Raw genomic sequence first — 27,792 nt, 5'->3', positions numbered from 1 at the left:
AACAAGATAACACATTTATTCCACTACCATTCCTCTCCCCAGCACACATACACACACAAATACAAATGACTGCTTGAATTTTCATTTTGATATAAAATGCATGAATGTTATGTTTTGGCTATGCAAAAAGCACATAGAGCTAAACCTTCAAAGCATCCTCAATTTAGAACAGGGATGGGGTTCCAATGATCCCAGAAATGTTTTAGCAAAAGTTTGATTTAAAAAAAATGTTTCAGAATCCGAACTTGTTTTACCTACTCAGCACTTTAAGAAAAATCTGATCTAGTGTTTAAGTGTCAACCAAGTTCTTTTTTTTTTTTTTTTTACAATAATTTAACTCAAATATTGGAGACAGAGCATTTGAAAGTCTAGACTATGAGCACACTGGAAAATCTAACCTGTGAAGGATTTTTTTTTTTTAAAAAAAGCTCAGATTAACTCAAATGGATTTGACGCAAGATTCCCCCACTGCTTGATCACACCATGTATTCAGACATGCACGCACCAGTGCACATACACCAGTGTGTGTTTCTAGTCTACCACCCCCACAAGGTACATCTGCTTTTAATTAATATCCTCAAAACCAGCCTGCCTTTGGCTGAGAGGCAAGTCTGTTCCCAGAATCTATCCATTACATGCATGCATGATTCCCTTAAGAGAAGGGCCAAAGGCTTTTGACCTGACTTGATATGGGCTGCTGTCTTCTATGAAGAAGCAGGAAGGAGACGAGTGGACAATTGCAGAGATCTTTCAGATGCTTGTCTGAAGGTCACCATTGAGCAGTGTCCTCTGGGTTTCTGTAGCCTCGTTTAGCCTGGACTTATCCTGCTTGCTGTCGCTCCTGTCCGTTTCATCCATGCCACTCACTTTCACCAGGCAGAGGACATTCTGGAAGCTCTTCTTGAAGTTGTCAGACAAGAAGGCATAAAGGATGGGGTTGGCACAGCTATTGGCATAGGTGAGGACCACTACAAAATCAAACAAGCCCTTGAGGACAGGTGTTGGTACAATCAAAACAGAGACCGATGAGACATTAAAGATGTAGAAGGGCAGCCAACAAAAGATGAAAACAGCAACTACAATGGAGACCATCCTGGTGACTTTCTTCTCTGACTTTTTCCTCTTGGAGGAACCCACCCTGATACCAGAGGATTTGACCTTGATGATGATGAACAGGTAACAAAGGCAGATGATGGTAAGGGGCACCAAGAAGCCCAGGATAAAGGCATAGATGATGAAGGCAGCATACCAAGCACCAGAATCATCTGGCCAGATCATGGTACAACTACTGCTCCCATGGTTATTGCTCACTCCAGCGTATATCATGATGGGCAATATGACCAGAAGGGAGATGCCCCAGACAGCTACATTTACCATCTTTGCTGTTCTTGGCCGCCTCCACTTGGCAGATTTTATGGGGTGCACTACAGCAAGGTACCTATCCACGCTCATTACTGTGAGGCAGAAGATACTGGTGAACTGATTGATCCCATCCACTGTCATGACCACCCTGCAGATGGCTTTCCCAAAGGGCCAGTGAACCAGAGCCACCTGCATAGCCAAGAAAGGCAACCCCAACATGAACAGTTCATCAGCTATTGCCAAGTTGAGTATATAGATGTTGGTAATAGTCTTCATCTTAGCATAGCGGAGAATAACATAGATGACCAGAGTGTTACCACAGAGGCCCACGATGCACACCACAAAGTAGATGAAGGTGAGGATGGCATTGCTAGTCAAGTCATAGTGGTGGCTTGTGATGTTTATGGAGGCATTGGTGGCAGGTGTCTCTGGGGAGAAGCTGTCAAACTGAGAGGGTGAGGGGAACCAGAAGGTGGTGGTGTTGGGCAACTCATTCTCTAGGTCCATGGTGCAACTGCTGTCAGTGTTTGCCAGGCAAACACTATGCTTCAGCAAAGAAAACTGTCATGCTGATTGATTCAGGGTGATCCAAGATGAAATGCGACGATCTATAATCCAAGCACAGAACAAAAAAGGAATAAAGACTGTTATGCAAGCTTCATATTGCTTACTTCATCAACCCACATTTCTGTAACCAAGACCAAACTCCTCTGACAATACCTTCTCCAAGGGTTCTTGGGTTTTCCTTTGAACAGAACTGTTACTGTGGGTAGAATTGTAACAATTCATCTCTTCCAGGTCTAAAAGCTTCCAGAGTACAGGAGATGTCATGGGGCAATCCATGAACTGATCTCTGCCTATATTGATCAGTCTTAACACTCTGACAAATGTGGGGAGGGGCAGTGTCCGTATTTCCTCTCATCCCCCCTTACACCAGGGGTGGAGAACCTCTCTCAGTCCAAGAGCCAAATTCAATTTCAGGGAAGTTCTCGGGGGCTGCATTGCAGTGGTGGGTTGGGCCAGAGGCAAAATGGATGGAGCCAGAATACAAAAATGCCAGCATATTGTGGTTTACAGCTGTTCCTGCCAGTAAGTAAGCCTTAGGAGAGGCATTTCAACCTTTTACAATGGGGAAAAACTAGAGCTATGCAGAAATGGCCTCTTGAAATTCTCCACCTTACTTGTGGGAAGAGAAATTTGGGAGACAATTTCACAGAATTTCTCCAGTGGGAGAGAAATTCGCCACAGTTTCTCCCAGGTAGGTCTCCCCATTGGCAGGGCTTGTAGCACAGCATCTTTCTTTTTTCATAAGGGAGTTTGGGCTTTTCGTGCTGCAACAGCACCAACCGTCTTGGTGCATCCACCGTCATGCAGTTGGGGGCAGTGTTGCGTCCAGCTCCAGAGATGAGGTGGAGTTAGTGCTCTGCCAAAATCTGTCCTCCAACTGCCTGAAAGTTTTCTCCCCCATAAAAGAAGCTTCGATTGTTCTGCCTCATTCAGGATGTTTTATAATTTATTTTTGTGATGTTTTTGAGCTTAACTAATCACAGCTAACCTCCCAGACTGCCTGCTTGACCTGATCTGCAAAAGCCCTATGGGAAGAATTACCTCATTGTGCCTTAAACCGGGCTTTAATTGAAGCGTAGGAAGCTGAGGAGGCTACAGGTAGCCAGAGAGATGATTGTACAATGAAAAACAGGCCATTTGTGCTCACTCCTCAGCCACCTCCTAAGTAAGGTAAGCCCAAGAAACCCAACCCCAACCCATGAGAATTTCTCCAAAATTTCTTCACCATTGAATTTCTTTTCAAAAGCAATTTCTCTTCTATCAAACTGAATGAGAATGGCTGAAAAAAACGTGGAAGAAATTTTCGGCACAGCACTGGGAAAAATTGCACAAAAGCCAGGAAACCACCAAATGATGGGTGGTTGGGGGGAAGGGGTGGGGCCAGGGGAGTGTGTCGTGGCCATCTACAGAACCTCAAGGGCCAGATTTAGCCCCCAAGGCTGAGTTTCCCACCCCAGCCTTATATGGCATCCAATAGGCATTTTAGTTCAGAAATAATGCTGAGGCTGGTAGAAGTAGAGATTTCTTGGGAAGACAGGGGTGCAGCTGCCCCAACCCAGTACAGTATTTTAAACCCTACATGTTAAGCCAATCCATAGGATTTGAGACTGCAATTCTACATTCACTTACCTTAGAGTAAGACTCTTTGAACGCAGTGGGGCTTACTTCTGAGTAGACATCTATAGGATTGCACTACATGTGTCAATTAATAGCCCTTAGTATTTCTTTCCTTTATGAGCTTTCCTCTTGTACTTTTAAAAAACACACATGCGCAAATCACAGCACACATGTTTCTATTTGCTTTTTCCAAGCCATGTGAGGTTTTATGTTCAGCAACCTCCCCCTATGCTGCATATGCAAGAAGCAGACCAGCCTTCCCTAACCTGGTACCCTTCAGATGTGTGGGACTGCAAGCCCCATCAATCCCATTGACCGTGCTGGCTGAGAATGATGGAAGTAGCAGTCCCACACATCTAGAGGGCACCAGTTCAGGGAAAGGTTCCAACAGACCACTTGTTGGAGCTATCATAAATGGTGACAATTTCATAACGTTGGCTACAGCTGCAAGCTTATACCCACTTCCTGGGAGTAAGCCCTCCTGAACTTTATGGGACTTACTTCTGAGTAGGCATGTGTAGGATTGTGCTATCAAACTAGCTCTTTTCCATCTGCATTTCGGTGAGACTAGACAACATTCGCTCAGATCTTTGTGTTTTATATCTAAGGAGTAGACCCCATCCCTATCATAACTCCTTTAGCTGTCTCTTTTCTAGACAGTCCATTTAGTCACTTTCATAGAGAATACTTTTTTAACCCCCTCAGCACCTTTTCTAGTTGAATTATATGTTTTTGAGGAGGGCTGACAAGAACACTCAAGATGTGGCCACACCACTAATCGATATAAATAACAGCACTGTGATATCTTCCGTATACATTTATATTGATTGTCTAATAATCCAATACACTCAGTTTGTCTTTTTTTGATGGCAGCAATATATTGAACTAATCCCCCCGCCCCAATCTGATTATACAGATACAGTTCCCCTTGGAACTTCGTGTTCTTGGACCTCGGAGATTTCCAATTCATAATGCAACTGGGTGTGTTAAAGTTGTCATTTCCCCCTTTTATTTGCTTTCTTCTGTCACTTTGCTATCATCAAAGAATGGTCCACTCCCTTTGAGACACAGGGGACGCCATCCAATATTGAAATCAGTGCCATTAAGTGCACTTAACTCTTTATTCTAGTGTAACATCTTAGGCTCTAGCCCTCTTCCAAGTTGATGATTCTGTCAGACAGTGATACCTGAATCAGTCCCTTCCCTCCTTGAATATAATTGCCCTTTACCACATACCACTGCCACAGATTATAGGAAATTTCATTTAGGAAAATGGGGAGGGTGACTCTGTGCATCAAGAGGAAATCAATTTAATTCCAGTTCTTTAAATAAATGTGCAACTTTTCCAAAACACCCCTCTCCCCAACTTTAATAGTTTCTCTGAATGGCCAGGTCCTACCTTAACTATCCTAAAAGTGGAGAAGCTGTTCAATGTAAGTCTCTTGTTAGTCTCTCTCCTTGCTGGCATACATTTACTTCTCTGGACTGTGGATAAACCCCTGTTGCTGACTACTATTTGATGTCTTGAACAGAGCAGAAACTAATTGTTCTTTCTGATAAACAAGCCTTCCTGGATATGATTTTGCAGCCCCCATTTCTTTCTTCATTGCTCTGCTCGATCACATCAAATCAAGATGTAAAAGGGGTGGGATTATGGTGTGGGATTGGGGGACAAATGGGATGATTCTTTGGTCCTCCATCAAGATGAGACAGTTCAGTCTCCAGTCACATACAACAATTCCTTCTGTTGCTTCCAGCACAGAGTTAGTGAACAGTTTTGGATGCTTGCAGAAGGGATGGGGAAGGAATGTAAATGAAATGTCTTTAGTGGTAAAAGGGTTTTGTTTTTTGTTTTTTAGTGTTACACCCAAGGAACTCCCTTTTTATCCTCAAAACAGCACTGTTAGGTGGACTAGGCTGAAGAAATAGTGACTAGCCAGAGGTCACCCAGGGAACTTCATGATTAAGTGAGGATTTGAACCTGGGTTTTCCCAGACCTACTTTGTAGTGCTTTTGAAGAGAGATTATGATTGTAAAGCACTCCACACATGGAAAAGTATTCTAAAAGTGATAATATACTCCAAGGGAGCTGCTGATGCAAACTATGAAATTATTATTATATCAATAATAATAATAATAATACCATATAACGAGTTAATATAATGAGTTACTGGGCTCAAAATGCTTCACAGATGTTATCTCAGCACAGCGGCCCTGCAAGCATGGTCAGTCTTCCCATTCTGCAGATGTGAGGATATCCTGGCTTGCTGCAGCCTATGAACACCGTGCAAGTTCACGGCAGAGGTGGACTCTGAACCAGGAATTTCCTGGCTCATCTGCACTCACTCTCAGCTGCTGGGGAGTTAACCCGTGAAAAAGGTGGAAGTGGGCTGGGAAGCAGACGGGGAAGTCAGTGCGTTCAAGGAAGGGGGAAACAAACCTACAATCAAAAGAGCCTCTCAGTCTCATCCCATAGATCCAGTTTCAGAAATGACCACTCTCCTTAATGGGCAAATTGGACACTACAGCAAATCTCCTCTGACCCTGAGGCAGATGTTAGCAAGAAAGGACGGCTTTTCTTCTATAGCTCTTTAAATGATCATGATGATGCTATAATAATAAAAACAGGTGGCAGAAGGCACAACACAGGGCTGCTGCCGGGTATCCAGGTTCTTATACACTCAGAGTCACAGACAGAAGGAGACAGCGAGAGAGGCATTCAAGGCAGTATTTACTCAGAAGCAAGCCTCGCTTATTGGAATGGCATTGCCTCCTAAGCAGAACGGGTCCTAAGACTGCAGTCAGCTCCTATGCAGGCTTAGTCCGAAAGAAATCCCATTGAGTTCAATGGAATGCATTTCCAAATGACACCCCCTTGGATTGCAGCCTTAATTTTTGCAACTTTATAAAGAAAAGGTGGGGGTGCGCTGGGGGTGAGTGAAGCGGGTACGAAGTGGGCAGCTCAACTCCTACTGTGCGGAGGAGACTTCAAACGCAGCGCCAGGACCTCCAAGGTGCAGGGCACAAGTTTCCGAGACCTCCCTTGATGACTGATCCGGCCAGCTCGGCCCATCTCCTACGCTTCCCTCGAGAACGAAGTTTGCCCACCACCATCACCTGTAGCTCTCCCCCTAAGGCTTCTCCCCCCGGCTCCTGTGTCCCAACCCCCTCCCCTCCAGCAAGAGACTAAGATCGCTTACAATTTCTGGTCCTTGGTGAACTCGTCGATCTTTTTTCCCCGCTGCTCGCGCCAGTTCGGGCGACTGTGTCTGGACCTTGCCAGTAAAGAAACCCAAACGAGCCCTTCCAGCTGAGCTGACAGGTACCAGCGGGGATTTCTTGGAGGCAGAGCGGCGCTTGTCCGGCGCTGCCGCCTGCTTTGGGATGAGCCCCTCGATCTGAAAGCCAGCGAAGAAGAGCGCGCGGCTAGCAGCAGATTCCAGGCTCGCACGCAGATGGAGCTCAAGGCACAGGAGCGCAGGCACGCGCGCGCGCGCGCACGCACAAAGAAAAGAACAAGTGCTTCGCCGATGTGCCAACCGGGGAGCAGAGGCAAGAGCTCCCCCTTCCCCCGCCACTTAATTGTCCCCGCCGCTCATGGCAAAGCTGTGTCACGCCGCCCAGGTCTGCGATGCGAGCAGGGAAAGCTCAAGTCCACCTTGCACAGAAACTGGGGCTTGCAGGAAGGGAGCGGGAGGAAGACGGCAGCCTTTAGCTGAAGAGATCAGTGCAGCAAAATGGGGCGGGGGGAGGTGGAAGTGAAAGGGAGCGGGGGTTGGATCGGGGCAGGATTTCAGCTGCCAAGAAGTGAACCCCCCAATGGCAGCAGTCCCGACACTGTTGGCATTAGATGCAATAACAGGCCGAGGTAGCAGGACCCTTTGTCTGCAAATGCAGTGTGCGCCTTTCAAGGGGTATGAGGTCACGCTCCCCCCCCCCGCCCGTGCAGGTATCCCCTAGAAAAGGAGAGGCTAGAGTAGGAGTCAGCAACTGGTGTCTCCTGGGCGAAATCTGGCCTCCTCTCTCCCCAGGACTAACAAGAGACTTCTACTGAACAGCTTCCCTACTTTTAGGATGGCTAATGTAAGACCTGGTCATTCAGAGAAACTATTGAAGTTGGGGAGAGGGGTATTTTGGCAAAGGTGCACCACCAAACTAGAGGTGGAAGGGGGTCATCATATGGAGGGTTCAGTGTGACAGCAGGGTTTGCCAGTGAGTCAGCTTGGGAGGCAGGAGGGAAGCTTGTTGCAAGGTGGCCCTCTAGCTAGACTAGTTAACTGAGCAAAAGGCTGGTCTAGACAATGTATCTGCACCCTCTGGTGATTAGGGAACAATACCCCCATCTGTATCTGTAGAAATGGGTCTTTATCTCCCCTTCATATCCAGGGAAGGTAGGAAAGAGACATTACATGAAACAGAGATTCGGGTCTTCCACACACTTCAGGGAAAACATACTTCTCTAAATGATAAGGTGCTAAATGACTAGGCCCCAAAGATGTTAGATACACAGGCCTAGCAAGTAGAATCCAGACCAAGAACACACTCATTTCCTTAAAAAAATATTTTTTTTTTTTTACTGGAAAGTAAAACCTTCAGGGTCTTGCATTGTTGTAGCTCAGCCCCTATGCTGTCAGCCTGATGGATCAGTCCACACCCCTAGATCCTCCCCTCTCATGTTTTCCTTGTTGCTTTAACCCTGTGAAAGAAGTTAATTGCAAAATGTATCAGCTGAAAAGCTGGAGCAACAAGAAAACTGCCAATGAGCAAAGCAGTTGCTTTATTGCCCAACAAGGAGACCACCTACGCAAATGCAGGGCAAATATTTGACCTAAACAAAAAGGAGAAAAGCCAGCACGCAAGGCTGGTCTTTTTGCTTTTGGAGAAGGGGAATATCTGCAAGGTGCCAGGTACCATACACAGTTACTTAGCTTCTCCTCGCAGTTCTAGCTGCAGATATCTCAGTCATTCCCTTGAGTTCGGCTGCTTTGATTGGCTGCCTCTGTCGTCAATTTACCGAGAGCTCTATAAAACCTGCCTTGGATCACATCCACAGTTACTGGATGAGAGAGCTTTGGCTATTGGGCAGTATAGAAATGGAATGAATGAATGAATAAATAATTCTAGTGGTGGCCTGGTCACTGGATCCCTTTAATGCAGGTCTAGGTCTGCTTGGCGCTGCTGCGACTGTAAACTCTTGCACATATTTGCTTTCTTCTTCTTCTACCAGAGAATGTGATTCCAGTGTATACATAGTAATTGCTTCACCACTGGAAAATTATGCTTGATTTGCTAAGTTATGCCCCATTTTTCAGTCAAGTTTCAAAAGTGGCTAACAAGAAAGATACAGTAAAAGAAAAACACATTCAAAATCAAATATCAAACACAGCATTAAGCCAACAAAAACATGGAAGACAACAAAAATCCTATGTACCAGTAGCAAGCTCACTCTGGATCCTGACGTTGCCAAAATGGCACCACCCATGCATAAGAGGGGGGTATGAGCAGACTTAAGAGCCCCAGTTCTGTATTCTTTTCTGTATCAAGTGTTATTGGCCGGGGGTGCCATGCTTCACAACATCCTGTGCCCAAATGAAGTGTCGGGCCAGACACAATTTGATGCCATTTTATACAGGATGCTCTCCAGGAGGCATTGGCTCCTGGATGCATTTATGGTGGACCAGAGCTTACTGTGGGGTTCATTCCTCTAGTTTCTTATTTATAATTGTCATACAGGCACTGTGCAAAAACAGCAGTTTTGAGTGGAGAAAATTATTATTTCTCTTGAAGGGTCAGTCCCCCAATCATGGTGAAATATGTGTTAGTCCAAAGCTTAGTTTGGGGTATAGGGTCATATACATGTAACGTTCTTAATTCATTTTATTGATTGAGCTTTTCATGGAACATGCAAACAAGGAACTGCAAACTAGTAACCATTTGCAGCATCAGCTATGCTTAGGTTGATTATTAGCTATTTTGGGAGGTTCCTGATGTTGAACTCTTTGAAACCCCTATCTATTTCTGAGCCAAAAAAACAGAACTATATTATGCCATTTCACATGATAGCTGAGAAAGGCAGACATCAGATATAGGTACACTTTGTAGGGAAACTCAACCAATCCCTGATGGTCTCTAGCATGTATGGTGTCAGACGTATGTTTTGAAATGTGTTTAAGAATTATGTTATGTGTTTAGTAAGTACAGATTCAGGTCCATGGGGAAAACAAACAATCCCATGAGATGGCCCTTCCACTTGTACACACAGAAGTGTGCCTCATAACTATTATTTTGTTCTCTTATTGGATGCAGAGAGTTTCAGCCAGCTGCTGCAAGTAAAGAATGTACTGGATTTAGGGAATAGTGTGTTTCTGATCTATCCATCTGTTGTGTGCGTCCCTTTTTGTATACTTTTGAAAAAAAAATGGGGCATTTCCAAGTCTTGCTTCAGTCTATGAAAATGGTGATTTGGGGAACTATGTTTTCAAAATATGGCAATCAATTGGCAAACCTTCAGAACAAGAAGAAAGGAAGCCTTGACCATATAAGTCTTTGTCACTATAAATATTTACAGAAACATATCCTTAGCTGAGGATAAAGCTTTAATAATCTCATGTACACTCCACTGCTAGAAATCCTCCCACATTTTTAACTATCACACAGAAGTAATTAAGGGCACAATCCTATGCATGTTTAGACAGAAAAAGTCCTACAATTCCCAGCATGCTGGGAATCGTAGGAGTTTTAAGACTTTTTTCTGTCTAAACATGCATAGGATTGCAAAAATCCAATGCACGCTTATCTGGCAGCAAGTCCCCTGAGCCCAGTGTGCTGGACTTCCAAGAAGACATGCATAGGATCAGACTGTAGGTCCGGAAGGAGAATAATTCTAATTGTCACATGTTTGTCCTATTGGGCTGTGTTTGCCCCAGCATTCTACATCACATTGTTTTTTAGTTTAATTTTGGCCTTCCCAGCATGGAGAGGGGCTGTGGCTCAGTGGCTGAAAACAGTTCCTGCTTGAAACTCTGGAGAGCCACTGCCAGTCAGTGTCAACAATACTGAACTCAGTATAAGGCAGCCTCCTGTGTCCTTGATGTGTTTAAAGTACACTAATCTTGGTGTGCTTAAAGCCCACACACACAATGAACAGCACACACATTATTTTCAGCTAAGTCCCTAGTATGGCAGGCTGAGGCAGGGTTGCTTTACAGACATTCACAGGTAATATCCTTGTCTGTGTGCTGTCCAAAGGCACAATCCGAACCATATCAAATTAATTTCTGCTGATCAAGTTGCTGTTAAAGGCACAAGAGCAGGCCAAGGTCATGGTTTCTGGTCAGTGGGCAAGCCTAGGCTAGGATTTTATTTGCAAGTAGATCTACTGGCAGATAGGTGCTAAGGTCAAGCACTTCATACAGCAGGACTGGAAATAGTTCTACACATGAGAAAATGCTGCACTCTGCAATTTCAACCTGCCAGTTCACAATGTTTATCCTAACATCACAAGAAATATTGTAGCAATTTCTAGAGAGTAGCCATGTTAGTCTGTTGCAGCAAAAACAACCAAGAGTCTAGTGGGACCTTAAGGACTGACACATTTATTCTGGCAGAAGCTTTCACGGACTATAGCCCACTTCATCGGATGCATGGAGTGTTATTGAGAGTTTCATGTTTATATACTGTACATGTGGTGGAGGTGGCAGAGGGGGCAGAATTGTAAAAAGTGAAGACAGAATTTCTCTGGTGATGGAGGATGGGCTTCTAACAAAAGCTGGAAATGGTGCCCTAATCAGGGCTGCTGTGCAGGATGTCATGAAGACTGCTCCAGAATATACCTTGAGAAAAACAGCTGGTGCTGCAGCCAAACCCTTAGAAAAGCAGCCCTTGATTCTAGCAATGAAGACTGTAGAAGCAGGGATGGGATGTCATATTTTCAAAGCACGAGATAACTGTGTCAAGAGTTATTGCACTCTGCACCCTGTCTGTCAGCAAGACTTAGTTACCAAGTAACAGTTGCTTTAGACAGGCAAACCAAAGAGGAGAGGTTTGGGTTAGAAAGATAACCTTTCCGTTGGACTCTTGTGAAATTTTGGAGGCAATTTAATACTAGAATTTCTCCTCCCCCTTCAGCACTTATCATAGTGACAACTGAAGGCTGGAAATTAAGGGCAGGTTGGAACAAAGATGAAAGTGGCTAGGCTGGTAATTAACACCAGGAGAAAATGGTAAAGGTTCAATTTGCAGCTACAAATCCACAAGATTTCAAGACTGCAGGATCTCAGGAGCCCAAGGGAATAATCACTAGCACAATAAATAACCCATAAGGCAGGAAAATGACCTTTCCCCAAGAAGCAGATGAGAAATAAATATCCAAATCAGGTTCATTTTTTTAAAAGCCCGTGGTATCAGCACCACAAGAGAGCAGATGGTGTTGCTGTGAGTGTCCTAGTGAAAGGAATATGTGTTCCTCACTGGATTTACAGAGGCGGCTGGCACAGCCCTTTAAATACTGCTCTTGACACAAACAGCGTCTCTTTGGAAATCCAAGGCCAAGCTATGACATTTTCTCTAGCTAAAACAAGACAAAGGTTTACATTTGCTCACCAATATCTCTGAATCATGGATTTTATTTTAAATGGATTCTAGCCCTCATGAAATAAAAAGGCCAGTAGAAGCAGCTGAATCAAGGCCATGTCAGTGAAATAGCCAAGTTTAAAGAAGCTGAGCTATTTATGTCCTATATAGCACTTTCTATAAGTGTATTTTCCCACCTAAGGTCTTTAAAGCAGCATATGATATAAAATAAAACCATTATTAAATATTCAATAAAAGACCTAAAATATAAATCAAGAAAAATTCCCTTTAATACAATTTGCCTACATTTATAAATTGACATATAACATGTTCACCCCTGCCCTTGCATTGTGGGAATGACTGCTAGAAAAACAGAAAGCTAGCACCTGACAGCACAAGTGAATCTAGCCCAAACTAATGCTTCTGGAATGGGACAAGTCAGTGGAGGTAGGTGAAGGGAACCTTCTAACAAAAATGAGGACTAGAAACTATATTAAGAATTCAAACTGACACTCGATAGATTCATAGGTTTTATTTTAAGCTCAGAAGCTGCTAATAAAAAAATAGAGATTTGCCAAGTGCAACTTGATAAATTTTCACTGGTTATTGCCCCATCCCATCCATCAGAGCTGGAACTGGCAGCAGCCCTTCTCTAAAACAGATTGTAAAAATGATAGATTGTGAAGATCTGGAATGCTAAAGTTTCACAGTTTATGACAAAACAATAAGAGCTGGCTGACGGACTCTCTCTTGTCCATTTGTTTTTAGGGTTGCCAACATTTCATAGCTCCTTCTCCTAGGCCTTTAACATGATGTGCAGAAATTTAGCAGGCATTTTCCCCAACACTTTGTCTCCACAGCAAGAAAAGTTCCATCTATTAAATGTCTGTCATGTTGCTGTTAAAGGCATAGAAGCAGTTGGGAGCTATAGTTTCTAAGTTCTAGAAATATATACTGGCAGGACAGATTGTATGCAGGTCCAATTCTATGCATGGTAAGAGATTAGATCATTCTGGAGATCTGTCTTGGGCCTGGTGATAAGACCACCCTTAACTTCAGTGTGCTCAGGCCAAATTTAGTTTTAAATGCGTTAGATCCAGGGTTTGCCTTCTGTAAGAGGGGCCTTCTGTGAAAGGAAGGGCTCCACTCATGGAAGCTTCCTCCGCCTGATTTTTGGGGATCCCCCCCTCCTCCTATACCACAGCTCACCCCATTCAGCAGGGTCTCCTGACTCTCTGTGTAGCATTTTCAGGGGGCTGGAGGGCCTGTCCTGGGGAGGAGGCAGGGAAGTCCACTTCCACCAGTGCTGTTGATCCAGTTTAAATCTGGATCCAACCCAGTATTTTCCTTTGAATCTCATAGGTATATGCTATTTGTGATCTAAGCTGGAGATTCTGCCTAGTGATAGATGCTTGAATTCCACGCACAATAGCACCTGCTGAAAATCTGATGCATTTATGTAATTAGATTACTCATAATGACCCTAACAGTTGCATGGAATATATAATTATCATATGTGCCCACATATAAGACATGATGCATTAAACCAATTTCATTGTCAGCTAACTTGCTGATTTAGACACCTTTCATTTGGTCCCAATTAACTGCTATTTGATTGATGTTTTAATCAGAGTTTTAAATTCAAACATCAGTAGAGGCTGGCAGTTACACTTGCTATCGTATATCCTAAATTTTAGAGGCAGGTGTGCACCTAAAGAACATAGGGGCAAAGGAGTGCTTGGATCAAAACTGGAAGAATAAATAACAGGTAGCAATTACGTTGTCATGAGGTACTCTGCATAGCTGTAATCCTCTAAAAGAAGAGGAGACCATTTTGAAGTAAGGGATGTCCCCAGTTGTGGTCTAGATGAGAGCATAAACTGCTAGCATAGGAAAGAAGAGGTTAAATCCTGGCTTGGCCATGGATGGACTGACCAAAGAATTATTTCCCAGTGATAGAGAGATTCCTGAGAAACTTTCAGCCACTGGTAACTTGGTTGCAGATTAATGCCTGTGATCTGGCTGCCTTTATGCTGCTGCTGGGTTGTCCCTGGACTGGTCCTAGAATATCATTGTTCCAGCTTCTATATTTTCAGGAGCCACTCTATGCTCCAGACACAATTCAGTGCAAGAGCAACCTGATCCCCCCAAATCCTAATGCCATAATGAAGTTATTCTCACCTAGCAAAGGCTTGCAGTACATTCCCACAGACAGGATGAGATCTCTGACTGGAGGCAATAAGAACCTAATGTGTTTCATGAAAAAAAATCCCCTCAAGGGGAAGATTGGTAGTGATTCTTTGCCTTTCCAGAATGTGTGAGATGGCAATATGACACACCAAGACCTGCTAGTTCCTTTCCTTACAAGTGCACCTTGACTAATATTTGAAGGGGCAAGATAATATTGCTTTGGAGGCCAGATTCAACGCAAGGTCATGAGTTACCGAGTTACAGTTGCTCAGAGCCCAATGGATATGCAAGGCTGGCTCTTCAACATAAGAAGAGCTGTGCTGAATCAAGCCAAAGCCCTCCCTAGTCAAGCATTCTGCTCACACAGTGGCCAACCAGATGCTTCTGGGAAGCCCACAACAGGACTTGAATACAGTAGCACCCTCCCACTCATGTGCCCAGCACCTGGCATTCAGAGGCACACTGCCTCTGATACTGGACGTAATATATAGCCATCATGACTAGTAGCCAGGGGCATTGCTAGGGTCTTAAAAGATCCGGGGCACAGGCCAATAACACAAATTTACACTCACACACACACGAGTCTAAGCGCACGTCTAATGTGTGTGTGTGTGTGTGTGTGTGTGTGTGGTGTGTATAGATGACATACATACATACATAAGAAGTGTGCACTGACCCCCACACACCACTTCAACTCAGACCCTGATTCAGCATTTTGGAAAACATCCCACTTCTGCTCGGGCCAATTTGTAGTCGGACCACTTCAGCTCAGCACCAAACCTGAGTCAAGGTTTAGAAAAATGAGTCTTTATGCTTCCTGTTGACTACCATGAGAAATTAGAAGGAAAAAATAGTAACTTTTTTCTCTTGGTCAGAACTGGATAAATTCAGGCATAGTAGGCCCCTAGAAGTGGATCACATCTGCCCAATGTCAGAAAAACAGGTGCAGGGTTTATATTTTGATTTTCTTTTAAAGGGAACTGCCGATAACGTTTTAATTCCTTGAAAGAATTGGATAAAAAATTCAGGATTCATTGCCCCATCAGAGGAGATCATGTCTGCCAAATTTCAGAATGATAGCCACAAGGGTTTTTGTGCTAGGGTGGCCTTGACATTTTGAGGTCTCCAAAAGAGGACATACTTATCTCCCTATGTTTCTTGTGGACCATTGTTCTGAAAGTTACAGACAGCCTACAGTTGTCCCTAAGTAAGAAACCAGCAAAGTTTCAGGAGGATAGGTGCAGTGGTTCATGTGGAAGGGGAGTTCTCCAGTTTGGGGGAGGGAGTGATTTGCTTTCCCTTCCATTCACCCCTTCCCCAATAGTTTTTGGGTAAATTTGTATGAAAATGCACAGGTCATTACAGGTGTCCCCCAGGCAAGAAACCTGCAAAGTTTCTGAAGGATATACATGCATTCTAATTTACAATTACTAGAATTTATTTACATTTCACCAACATTAGCTGCAGGGGAACATGGGTGGGAAGGTGCTATTGCACTCATGTCCTGCTTGTGGGTTTCCAATGGGCATCTGGTTGGCCACTGTGTGAACAGAATGCTGGACTAGATGGACCTTGGTCTGATGCAGCACGGCTCTTCTTATGTTCTTAAATAGAGTGCCTCTGAGCATGTGCAGAATGTTCTTTCACCACTGAGCACTTGCATCCCCCTACCAATTCTATTCCATGCAACCATCCCTCCTCATTCTACCATTTTCCAGCAACTTTTCATAAAAACAGATGTCTTGTTTTGTGCAGCTCCTCTTTATGTACAAGCTCTCATTGTATCTTCCTCCCCATAACTTAATTTGTGCCAAAACTTCACCAGGATTCAGCCAATGAGTCTTTTTTCAAAACTAGGGCACAGTTATGGAGAAACTCTGAGCATGCACTAAGTGCCTTTCCCTCACCACTGAGGCTAAAGTTCATGCAACCCCTGCCCCCAAACCCACAAATGACAAAACATGCATAGGACTGAGCTGGAAGGGTAGTCAATTCATTAGACAGAATTGGGTAGGCACTATATTAAGCCTGCAGTACCAAGCTCACAGCTCAGGACTTATTTCTGAGTAAACATGCAGAACACCAAGGTGCAAACTGCCCTGCAAAAGTAACTTGTGCTGGAATCCTATGCACACTTTCCTGAGAGTAAGCCTCATTAAACCAAAAACTCCTATTTTTATTAAAGCTTTCTGTTCAGAGGAACACAGGAAGCTGCCTTGTACTGAGTCAGACCCTGGGTCCATCTAGCCCAGTATTGTTGACACTGACTGGCAGCAGCAGCTCTCCAGGGTTTCAGGCCAGATTCTCTCCTAGGCCTACCTGGAGATGCTGGGGATTGAACCCAGGACCTTCTGCATGCCAAACATGTGCTGCACCACTGAGCTACAGCCCTTCCTATTGCTGGATAATGGCAACTGACAAACAAAACAGCCCCAGTTTTGTTTATCTGCAACCATGTGAACCCACTTTTCTCAAAGGCTTGAGCGAGAAGGAGAAAAACCAACCCCATTGTCTGTTTGTATAAAGTCAAATACAGTTCAGAAATTCTCTTGCCCACCGAAAAGAATTCTCTTTAAGAATACCCTAAGATATGCTCTGGGTGGAATAAGGAAGAGAAGGAAAGAGCAGGATAGAGAGGGAAGAAGAAAAGAAGAATGGTGATTGGAAATGTGCGGGGGGCAGTGGGGTAGAGAGAATTCCCTAAGCCAAGTGGCTCCTTTCAGAGAGGTAGTACTTCAGAGGAATTTAGGAGGCTGTGGAGGGTTTGCAAGGATTGCATGTACTTAAATGAACTTTATGAGGTGAGGTGCCTGAGGGCTTTTTCTAGCTTTTTTAAAACTGTAGAACCTATTTCAAAGCCCCAGCAGTTTCTTTATTATGACAGCACATAGTCCTAACCCTCCCTTTGGGATTATTTGAGCCCTACAGCTATTTAGGAGAAATTAAAGTGGAGGGGGAGAAAGAAATTTGTGGGGGCTGATTGGATCCTTTGCTGTACTGAAGCTACTAAACTTCTGCAGAATCCAAAGGTTCCAGTTTGGGGCAGTAAAATCTGATGTTGTGTGAAATACCAGTATTTCACGTGGAGCTATTTATTCCCCTCCTTATCCCTCTTCAAAATTTAATTGCAGGCAAGCTCACAACAGTGGGCATGTAAGAGCAGAAAAGAAAAGTAGGGGGAGAGAAGGTTTTTGCATCTCAAAAAACCCCTACACCAGAGATTAGGGTTAGTGACCTCCTAAAGGTCACCTTAAACACCTTCTGATTAGGATCTCTAATCCCGTGGGTGACTTGACAGTTTTTACTTTTCGTTTTAGACTTTGAGAAAAGGAAACTTTACACATGGCTAGCGCAAAAGCCACTGGACCTGTCTGAAATTTGGCAGGCTCAGTCATCTCTATGAGGACTGGTAGGTCTCAAAATTCCATGCATGTATGTGGAAGCACAAAAAAAATATAGCTCTTTGCTTTGACAGATTTTCTTGAAAATTGCAAATTTTACCTGTGACTAGCACAAAAACCACTGGACCCAACTGCCTGAAATTTGGCAGATTCAATCAGTTCCATGGGGGCTATCAAGCATCCAAATTTCATATATTTATCATACAAACTAAAAAGATATGTTTTTGTTTTCCAGTGCATTGTTTTCAATGGGGAAATATTAAAAAAAAAGGCAATTAGGACAGCTCAAAAGATCCGGGGCACAGCTCAAAAAAAATCCGTGCCCCATGCCCAGGTGGGGCCTCCCTAACAATGCCCCTGCTAGTAGCCATTGATAACATTTAGGGTGCAATCCCATGCTTACTTGCTCGGGAGTAAGTCCCAGTGAATTTAATAGGGCTTACTTCTGAGTTGACATGCATAGGATTCTGCTGTTATCCTCTGTGAAATTGTCTAATCCCATTTATTTATTTATTTACCGCCCAATAGCCGAAACTCTCTGGGCGGTTCACAAAACCAATCACAAAGTGCAGCATAAAACAATAAAAATTACGAAAGCTTAAAACCACAATATAACAGTACAACCTGAATAAAACCTAACAGCAATGCAAAAATTTAAAATACAGATTTAATACATCAGAGCTAAAAGATTAATAAGCTAAAATGCTAAAATACTGGGAGAATAAAAATGAAGAAAAGGCATTCTGGAAAATCTGCACATTGTTTTGTTTAGCATGCAGCAGAAATCCTGCTTCTGTACTTTGCCTTCTCTTTGTCATCTGAAGTAAAATAGATCGAAATCCACATTTAATGGCTTTGTTGGAATTATGTAAGAAAGAATGAAGTGGTGCATCAATTCCAGGCTAGGGGGCAAATGGCTTGCCATCTATATTTAACACACTCTCTTGTTTCTTACTGCATTTTCTTTAAAAAATAATAATCTCAAACTACAAAGGAGGTGATACAGAAAAGTGTTGCTACAAAGAAAAAATTATACTCCTACAGAAATTCTCATGAATTATTCCTATAACTCTTATCATATGCTTCCTTAAATTATTCTACCCTGTCTTCCTTGATGCCCCTTATGCCTGGAATTGCCCCAGAACATGTCTTTGATGCTGTACCTCTCTCTCTTTCACATTCCTCCTCAAAATCTTCTTTGTCTATGAAGCCTTTAACACAACTTGCTGGGTTTAATTTCTTCTTGGAGGAGTGGGCAACTTGAGGCCCTCCAGATATTTTGGCCTACAACTCCATCATCCCTCACTACCAAGAATTCAATTTTCTTTTTGTTCTCTAACTGTGTGTCCAACTCCATTTGGCCAGGATGAAGTGGCATGTAGTGATGCAACCACCTGTGCATCTGTTATCTTGAGATGTCTCTAGCCTTTAAGGCCAGAGTAAGACTCAGTTAATTGGAATGAATGATCTCAGCTGCATTCCTATGGGAACTTTCACCCTCCCTTACAGGATTTGGGAACACTGTTCCAGTCAGCCTGTGAGTGGCTAACCAAGATCTTCCTTGAGTTGTTAGGGCATTGAGCATAAAAAGAGGGGTCTTGGAGCCACCCATTTGTCTTCATGCTTCTACTTGCCTTCAGGCTGGTGAGTCTTCGGATCCTGGACTGGTCTTTGTCCTATTGGATGACCCATGCATAGGTAATGTTTAGGGCAGCCTTAGGTAATTTTTGTTGTTATTCTGCCTGGAGTATTGTTTCCGAAGGTTATTCTGCTTCTTGTATGCCTTTTTATTCCTTTTTGCCGTACCCTATGTAAATAAACAACACCTACCTCAAGAGATGTGTGTGCTTCTTTCCAAGTAAACCTTTGTACTAACTCCAGAGTCTTCTGCTTAGTTAATTGCTACTGTTTAAAATTTCAGGCCTAGGGCTTGAAACACAGGATGCATGTCTGGACTCTTATTTCTAAGCCCTAGGGATATCCTTTAAGGTCTGAGAATCCCCCGACTCAGGGCACCTTCACACTGAGCTTTTATCCTGTGATTGAAATTACTCCTTCATGGAAGTTTGCGGGCTCTTTACATGATGCTGTGACCCTTTGGTAACCCTCCTGCACTAAATGCCCCTTGTTCTGGTTTTACATATATCAGAGATAATGAGCTATCAAATTACCCTGTTGTATTCTGCTTCAGCCAGCTTACCAATATGATACTGTGGCCTGACATAGGATAAGAGGGATCCTGCTATCAAGGTGAATCCTACCTAATTATATTGTCTTACTCATAACAATATTCTCCACGCACATTTGTACTCCTTGTCAATTCATACTGATTGCTTATGATTATTATGTCATAATTGTTACTGGTAAAATCGGTTAAGGAATTAAGTGTAAACATTTATTCTTGAGAATATGTCATCTCCTAGGTTAGGTCTGTATTCACACTTTCTAACAGCCTAAGCATGCACAGTTTGTTCTGGAGAGATAATATACAGAGCCAGACCTCTTGAAGTGGGTCTGCACATCCATATATATATATATATATATATATATATATATTCTCACAAATAGATTGCTGTGTTATCTTTTTTTATATATTATAGTTGGATGCAACTTGAGATGGGAAGGTACAATTTTTCGCCCAGAAATTTTAGCCCACCACAGCCCAGAAATTGTTGTGAACTACCCAGAGAGCTTCAGCTATGGGGCGGAATATAAATAAATGAATGAATGAATGCCCATGTCTGCCTCTCAGGCTTAGCTTCACACTGAATGCAATTATATTTATGTGTCTGGGCTGATAGGCATTCAGCTTTATCTGAGACAGTCTGTTTTAATAAAGACATCCTTAATGCAAGTTGCTATATATTATATTATATTATATTATATTATATTATATTATATTATATTATATATATGTTTCCCAGACTGTCAATGCTGAATTAGGCAAGTATCCTCGATGCCTTGGGCAAAAGTAAACATTACTCCCTGAACAAACCAAAAAGCAATTCACTTACCAACTGGAAGCAAAAATGTTTCCTTTTATCAACACTATTAGTGCTTTGGATACATTGGTTACAGCTGCCGACCTATATTCTTCTCTCATTTTACATCTCAGGCACACATGCAGATTGAAAGACCCATTTGAGCTCCCTATTTTCTGACAGAGGGCATATTGTAAATTGCTAAAGGAGTGATAAGCAGATGGTAGGTTGGAACCTAATTGTGAAAAAACTCTGGGCCACCTCCCACAAATCTGGCCTTGGCCTTGGGTTGTTAGTCATGTTCCTGAGAACACGTTTCCCTTATTTTAGAGCAGTCTCCGTGTGTTCATCTCCACAGAGATGAAACAACTCCATGAAGAGAAATATCAGAACAATCACTATATTAGACCCAATTCATACCAAATCAAGATGACATGATGGGAGCCACCCAAAAACTGCTTATCCACAGTTTTCGTTCACATTGCCTCAGTAATGTATCCAGTTTTCACCATGTGGCCAACATGTTGTTCCCTTTTATGCCATGACAAGTCCCTCAATTCCAGCCATTGTTGGTTCGGGAAGCAGTGTCATGATTGGCACATCCCCACATGATCAGACATTACGAAGGCACTGTGGGACCAAAGCACAGAGAAGTGGGTTTACATCCCCCCTGCCATTACTTTAGTAATGTATGAACTGTGCCTTAGTAGCAGTAAGAAGGTCAAAAAGTGCTTTAGCATCTTAGAAGCCAACTGGGTTGATGTGGTGTAAGGCCTTGTAGGCTGCCATCCCCTTCAAGGACATCAGCCGTTGTGTTTAACGCAATTAACCTGTTGGTTTACTGAGGTGGGTGGGCTGCACCACCTTCACTGGACCAGGGCAAAGGATGTGGACCCAGCAAGCATCCCTGTTGTGGGAGAAATGCTGTCTATCATCACTCAGAGCCCATCTACACGAGGCTTTTATTGTGCGCTCATGATTCCTCACTCACAGTAGTTTGTGGGTCCTTAACACAATGTCATCATCCTCCAGGGCCTCTCCCATGCTTTGCAACCATAATTGAGGGTTGTTGTTTTTTTCTAATGAGGAAAGTCTGGCATATCCTGAATGGTGCCATGAAACCCTCCATGTAATTGCACAATTCTGCTATACCACAGCACCATCTAGTGGCTGTATAATGAAACTGAGAAAGAAAAACCCTGGAAAAAAGCATGTGTAAAGGAGCAGATCTTAATCTTGCAAATAATCTGGAAGCAGAAATCCTGGTAAAAGTGCAGGATAAAAGCCTCAGGTAGAAAAGCCCTGAGATCACTGAGTGCAATTTTCATGGGGGTCTTCCTGTGTGGATGGCCATTGCAATAGTTTCATGGATGTTTCCTGTAACGTCACTACCAAGAATCTCCCATCCCTCCTTTTTCTTCTTATAGCATTTTGAGTCCCTGTCAAGTTTAAATGGCTTCATCTTTACCATTTTGTTCCTTTAGGAAATTGTCTGCCCATCTACAAGAAGAGAGAGAAACCCTGCTATTCCATAGCGAGGCTAGACCTGCTGCATTCTATAGGGATTTTTCTCTGGATTTGGCTAGTGTCAAGGAACCCTTATAGCCTGGACCCCTTGAGCAACCCTTTAAGGATCTCTTGCCTCCTTAAGAGTCCCACCTTCCTTCTTTTAAACTTCCTTTTTCCAGTAACATGGGTTTTAGGCTGTAGATGTGGGGTGACTGACACTCTAGACACAAGGTTTAACCACAACAGTTTGCTGGTAAATTTAAAGCTAGCAAATCACAACTAAAGTATTTACACAATACAGCTGAGAGATACAAAAGGCATGTAAAGAAAATGAAAGTTGCAAAATGCCAGTTCCTTTACCCTAGCTGACCTTAGACTTTTCTAGGCTGCTTCTTCCTGTTCACTCTTCAAACTCTGCTCTCACTACAGGCTCTGGCTGTCTCTGCTCTTACTGGCTCTCTCCCTCTCTTTATATACCCTCCTCCCTCAAAACCAAAAGTACTGTTTCAAATCTGAAGAAATTAAACTTAAGTGGAGAAATGAAACTGACACTTAATCGGAGAAATTAAACAATTCCTCTCAGGGCTACCTCCTCCCAACAGAAAACTCCAGGTCTCTATGCTTGACCTTTTCCCCCTTTGCCTCTGTAGGCCTCAAACCTTCACAGCTAGCATTAGTAAAGTGCTAACAGCCAGAGTTGTAATCTCTAGTAGTGTTTGACTGAACTCTTGCCTTTTAGGATGCCTCTTCTCTTGTTTTCACAAATCCATAGGGTCACAACCGTGAATGGATTGAGAAAGGGATATAAAATTAACATGTACGTCTGCTTAAACAAGTGTGTTTCCTTAGATATGCCTTCTCAGGCCACCATCATTCTCTAAAAATAGGTAACAGAGGAAAGTTTAACAAAATTCTAACCCTAAAAGGAGAATGACTTACCTGTGAGATGTTTTCCCCTGTAAGCAATGAAATTCTAACCCTCTTCAAACCCCAGTGGTCTCCTGATACTAGAAGTTCCCCCTGTCCAGCACAATCCATTCAGTCAATCCACCCCCTTTTAGTCTTGTTAATTATTTACAGCAGGACTGCCAATGGCGCTCTAAAGCTTGTTGATCTTGAACTGCTGTGATTTTTAGGCGTTGTATAGATTAACAGCAAAACGCGTCATGCTGTGTTAGGCCATGTTCCAAACAGGGTCCATTCACTGTGTGAGGCTTACATCTACATCTTGGAGATGGATTTAATAAGATGTCATATATGTCACAGACAAGCTGTGCTTCTAATTGAGTGGTCAGATGGTGAGGCAGTTTGCCAAAGTTTTACCTAAAAATAAATTAATGAATAGTCCCACCCTCCAACATTGAGGCACTGGATTGTGCAGATATTGAAAACTGATCTCTGATCTATATAAAATAAATCCTTATAATTGCATAACTGCAGTTCTCTGCACCCTTATTTCTAGTATACCTTCTTAGGATTGTGCTAAACAAAACCAGATTGCCATTCTGTCAAGGTTTAATCTGGAAGGGTCCCAAACTAATGTGGTCTGACTTCCTATCCTTAAGGCAGAATCCTCCATATATTATCCTAAATCCAGATTATCACCTCTTTTACAGACAGCTCACACAATTCAGATTATAGTGTGCCACAAGCAGAGATCAGGAATAAGCAATGTGCAAAATGCAATGAAATCTTCACAACAATAAACCAGAGCAAACAAGAAGGGTGAGGGGGGATTATAATTAGAGTGTCATTGATATGACTAGCTGGATGGATTATCTTTGTCCACCTGCCCTAAACAGTTCACTGAAATGGCTTTCCATTGAGGGTTCCCCAGACCTATCAATGCTTACAGATTTTAGATGGGCCACAAGCCATTTTAGCATTGTAATTGGCCTAGTGAGAGTGTAACACTGTACCTAGTGTTCAAATTATAGGGGGAAAGTTGGGAGGCCATTTAAGCAATACATAAAATCCAATCACTGACCTACCCCAATTTTAGCAAAACAATGGCTCCCCTGGAGGCTTCTAAAAACAGCAACTAAGGGAGGCCATCAGATATATGGAAGCTGGGAACCTCCTCCCACGCTGGTAATTTGAGCAGGAGTGGGCAGACATCAGTACTATGGGATCTAGTTTTCTTCTTTGCTAGGGCCCCAATATCCACCAATCACTGCCAGATACAAAATGGTGGCTCAGGAGGTGGAGCCAATTCCTTACTACAGCCCGCGCATGAACCATGCATCTGGGATAACCTGCATTACTAATCTACATCTGAGTTACTGCAGATCAGGAATTCTGACACAAAACTCTAAAACTGATCCACAGATACTCATATTTTATAATACTCATATTTCACAGGTGAGGAAGACTGAGGGTGAGAGAGAAGTGATTAGCACAAGGTCAGCCATTTTGTTACTTGCAGTTTTACTTGCTATTGTTAAATTATTACTGCTACTTGGAAACACTTTTACTGATCTAGTACAATCCACCCAGAGATCTACAGGTAGATTCCAAAGTGCTCACCCTTTACTGATAGGGAACCCTATTTCAAAGGGTTATGTGGACAGCTCATATCCTTATTTTAACTTTTGAAATATGGTCCTGCAAAACCCAGTTCAAAGCCAATAGCGTAATATTTATTCCAGACACAATGGGTGGGTAGGGTTAGCTGAACTGCTGTTCCTCCTCTTGAGAAAACAAGAGGGATAATGGGACGTTAAAGAGTCCATATGTTTCACTCATAAGTCAGTGGAAAGAACAATGTTGCTAAACTTCCAGCTCTTGCCTCATTAAAAATGTGATCCCAGTTAAAAATGAGTTATTACCAACCAACATGGCAAGTACTGGGGAATATGTCATTCATCATCAGTGATGTCCTGAGCAGTTAAGGTTACCACCTTTTTTAATTGGCCCTGCTCCTGTGCTTTTAAGAGCAGTTTGTCCCACAGGCATTCAGCAGGATGATGCTTTTCTCTCCCACTTATCTCCATGCCAGGAAAGGTTTCACCTGCTTAAATTTATGTCTGTAGCCACTCAATCCTCTGCATATATCCTTGAAAGTTTATACATGTTCAATGGGGCTTTCTCCCAGATAATTGTGTGTAGGTTACTAACTTACTGGGGAAATAAATGCATTCCTGCCCCAGCAATTAAAGGCATTGTGGCTTGAGTATTGGGGAAATAAGATATCCCAAAAACAACAGTACTTCCTTGATAGATGATGTCTGAACCCCATGGTACAACAAACAACTCAGAACTGTACATTAGTTCTACTGTAAACCAACCATGTGGAAAGGCCTGCAACACACAGCACCATTAATGGCACGTGCCTGTCCAAAAATAAGCATGTTTTCCAAGTGCAAGGGAGCAATACTTTTTAATTATGTGACTGGAAAGGAAGAGAAACTTTGCATTTACTCATTTTCTTAATGGGTCATAGCTCTGAATCACCACCATAGCCCCTTGGACACATGCAGAGTTAATCTTTTTCCTGGAGCCCATAAAGTCAAGAATTACATGAGCATTTAATTGCTACTCAGAAGCTATTTCCTATTAGAGGCCTGTAACACAAATAACCGCGGTTTACATTAATGTGTAGGGCCCACATTAGCTACAGAGTGTTTACTTAGGGTCATCTGCGCACAAATACGCTCAGAATTCAACACACTGGACTCTATCACATGGGCGGAGAATTCCACATCAATGCTGGTTCTTTCCCCATCCGGTAGCATTGAAGGACTGTCTCATCTAAAGAGACAGCTCTTTAGATGGCTGTCCCCCGTCATGTTATTTTTTGTTTCCGCTTGGGGTGTAGCGATAATTCCTCCCTGGTTCCTGCCCCTTTCCCTCCCCTTGCACATTACTGGTGGATGGGGACTGACACGCTGTAAGTCTGCAACCCTCAGCACACTTACTTGGGAGTAAGCCCCATTGAACTTAACGGGGTGCTCTGAATCAACAGAGGACGTTGCTTCTGAGCTTGGTGGGGTGGGGGATCAGATCTGTCTCCCTTCATTGCAGGGAGGCATTTTACCCTCTTCTCCCTCCAATCGAGAAATGTGCTCTTGCATTTACATGGCAGACACGTGGTCTGAGAGGAATGCACTTCTTTGGTGCCATCTGGGGCTGCTGTTGCACCTGCTTTGCATGCAGAAGGTCCCAGGTTCAGTTTCTGGCATCTCCAGTTGAAAAAAAAAAAGGGCCAGACAATATGGGCTAAATGGACTGATAGTCCAACTTGGTATAAGGTAGCTTCAAATGTACTGTTAAAGGCATATGTACAGTGTTAGTTGAAACGATGGCAAACCTTCACTTAAGCTGAGCATTGTGCTAATTTCAACCGTTACCATGGTTCACAGTTCACTGCAGGGCTGTTTCCAGAACAGTTCTTATCCCTAACGATCAGGAGACATTTTGTTTACCACCACTCCCCTTTCTTTTGTAAAGCACTGTATGGAGAGACACGTATAGTATAGGTAAAGGAGTGTGAGAACACTTTCCTATAAACCTCTGTTGATTTTCATTTGTCTAATTTTACAAGTGTCCATTGTGTGAATTGTAGCCTTATCTGCTCCTTGTGTGCTAGTTTTCTATTTGCAGGGATGGCTGCTCCCCACCTGCCTGTACAGCTGCAGTTTGAAGTGATATAGTCTATTTTATCACCTAATTCTGACACGCGCTTATGACCTTTTTCGCAAATGCTCTTTTGCTAAAGCTCTTCAGTCCTAACTCCCCACTACTTAAGCTCCCAGTCTTTTGCAGTGCAATGCTATATGTATGTCTACTCAGAAGGAAGCAAACCCCTTTGAGTTCAGTGGGATCCCCACCCAGCTGAGTGTGCATTGCAGCCTTAGTCTTCTATCCTTGTGATCATTCTCCCCTCTATATCAAGTACAGTTTCTCTACATCAAGTACCTCTGTATCAAGTACAATTCCTGTTCCACACCAGCGCTTTCCTAATAAGGCCTTTAGCCTTAGCTATTTCTTATTGCTGGCCAAAGGTTTGTGCACACTGTAGTCTATGGGAGCACATACTTGCGTAATTTTGGCTTACAGGTCTGGCCCCTCCTTTGTATTTGAAGACTTACCCTTTGAATTGCCTCCAAAATATGTGAGACTTGTTTACATAGCAATGGGCTATCCTAAGCCAAAAACAGCAGTCCTGAAGTTTGTCTGTTTTGGCTTTGGTCTCCCTATTCTGTCAGTTTTCTCATCGGCCAACCCTCTTTAACTGGGTTGTTTGTTTGCTTGCTTATAATCTCATGGGGAGTTGTGCCATTGCACAAATTTTACTAAGAAATATCATGGAAAAATGTGAAATGGTGGATACAAGAAACTAAACCATACATAACACACTCTTCATGTCAAATGGAAAAGTAGCTAGGAAAAAAAATGAGAAAGAACCCATAGATGGGCACAGCCAACACCTGGCAAACAATGATGGTTATGCACAAGTTAACTTTGATGAGGCTATAACCTGGTTGTCTTCCTATACCAGTAAAGACACTCCTTATAAAAGGCTTCATTGATAGTTGACAAGTTGCTCATCCCTGCCATAGGATGAGTTGAAGAATCACATACCCAAATCTTCC

General features: G+C 43.0%; 1 protein-coding gene across 2 annotated transcripts; it reads right to left on the bottom strand.

The window, feature by feature from the left end:
* SSTR2 (somatostatin receptor 2) lies at positions 1-23,223 on the bottom strand. Of its 2 annotated transcripts, none has more exons than XM_084837555.1 (2): positions 23,138-23,223; positions 1-1,970 (listed from the first exon to the last, which is right to left on the bottom strand). In XM_084837555.1, exon 2 carries the CDS (start codon positions 1,867-1,869, stop codon positions 751-753), a length of 1,119 nt encoding a protein of 372 aa, XP_084693681.1. In that variant the 5' UTR covers positions 1,870-1,970; positions 23,138-23,223; the 3' UTR covers positions 1-750. The 2 variants fall into 2 exon arrangements, with proteins under 2 accessions (XP_084693681.1, XP_084693680.1); XM_084837554.1 differs by lacking the exon at positions 23,138-23,223 and adding an exon at positions 6,747-6,946.
* Between the last annotated feature and the right edge of the window lie 4,569 nt (positions 23,224-27,792).

Source organism: Heloderma suspectum, chromosome 2 (genome assembly GCF_057233095.1).
Source record: "Heloderma suspectum isolate Gila_16-S chromosome 2, 16-S_ref, whole genome shotgun sequence".
In the NCBI taxonomy this organism is placed as follows: Eukaryota; Metazoa; Chordata; class Lepidosauria; order Squamata; family Helodermatidae; genus Heloderma; species Heloderma suspectum.
Note: the sequence above shows the minus strand (reverse complement) of the source record. Positions and strands in the feature narration are given on the sequence as shown.

Coding starts and splice junctions, on each gene's coding strand:
- SSTR2 (XM_084837555.1), bottom strand. CDS start 1,869: ATGGACCTAGAGAATGAGTTGCCCAACACCACCACCTTCTGGTTCCCC.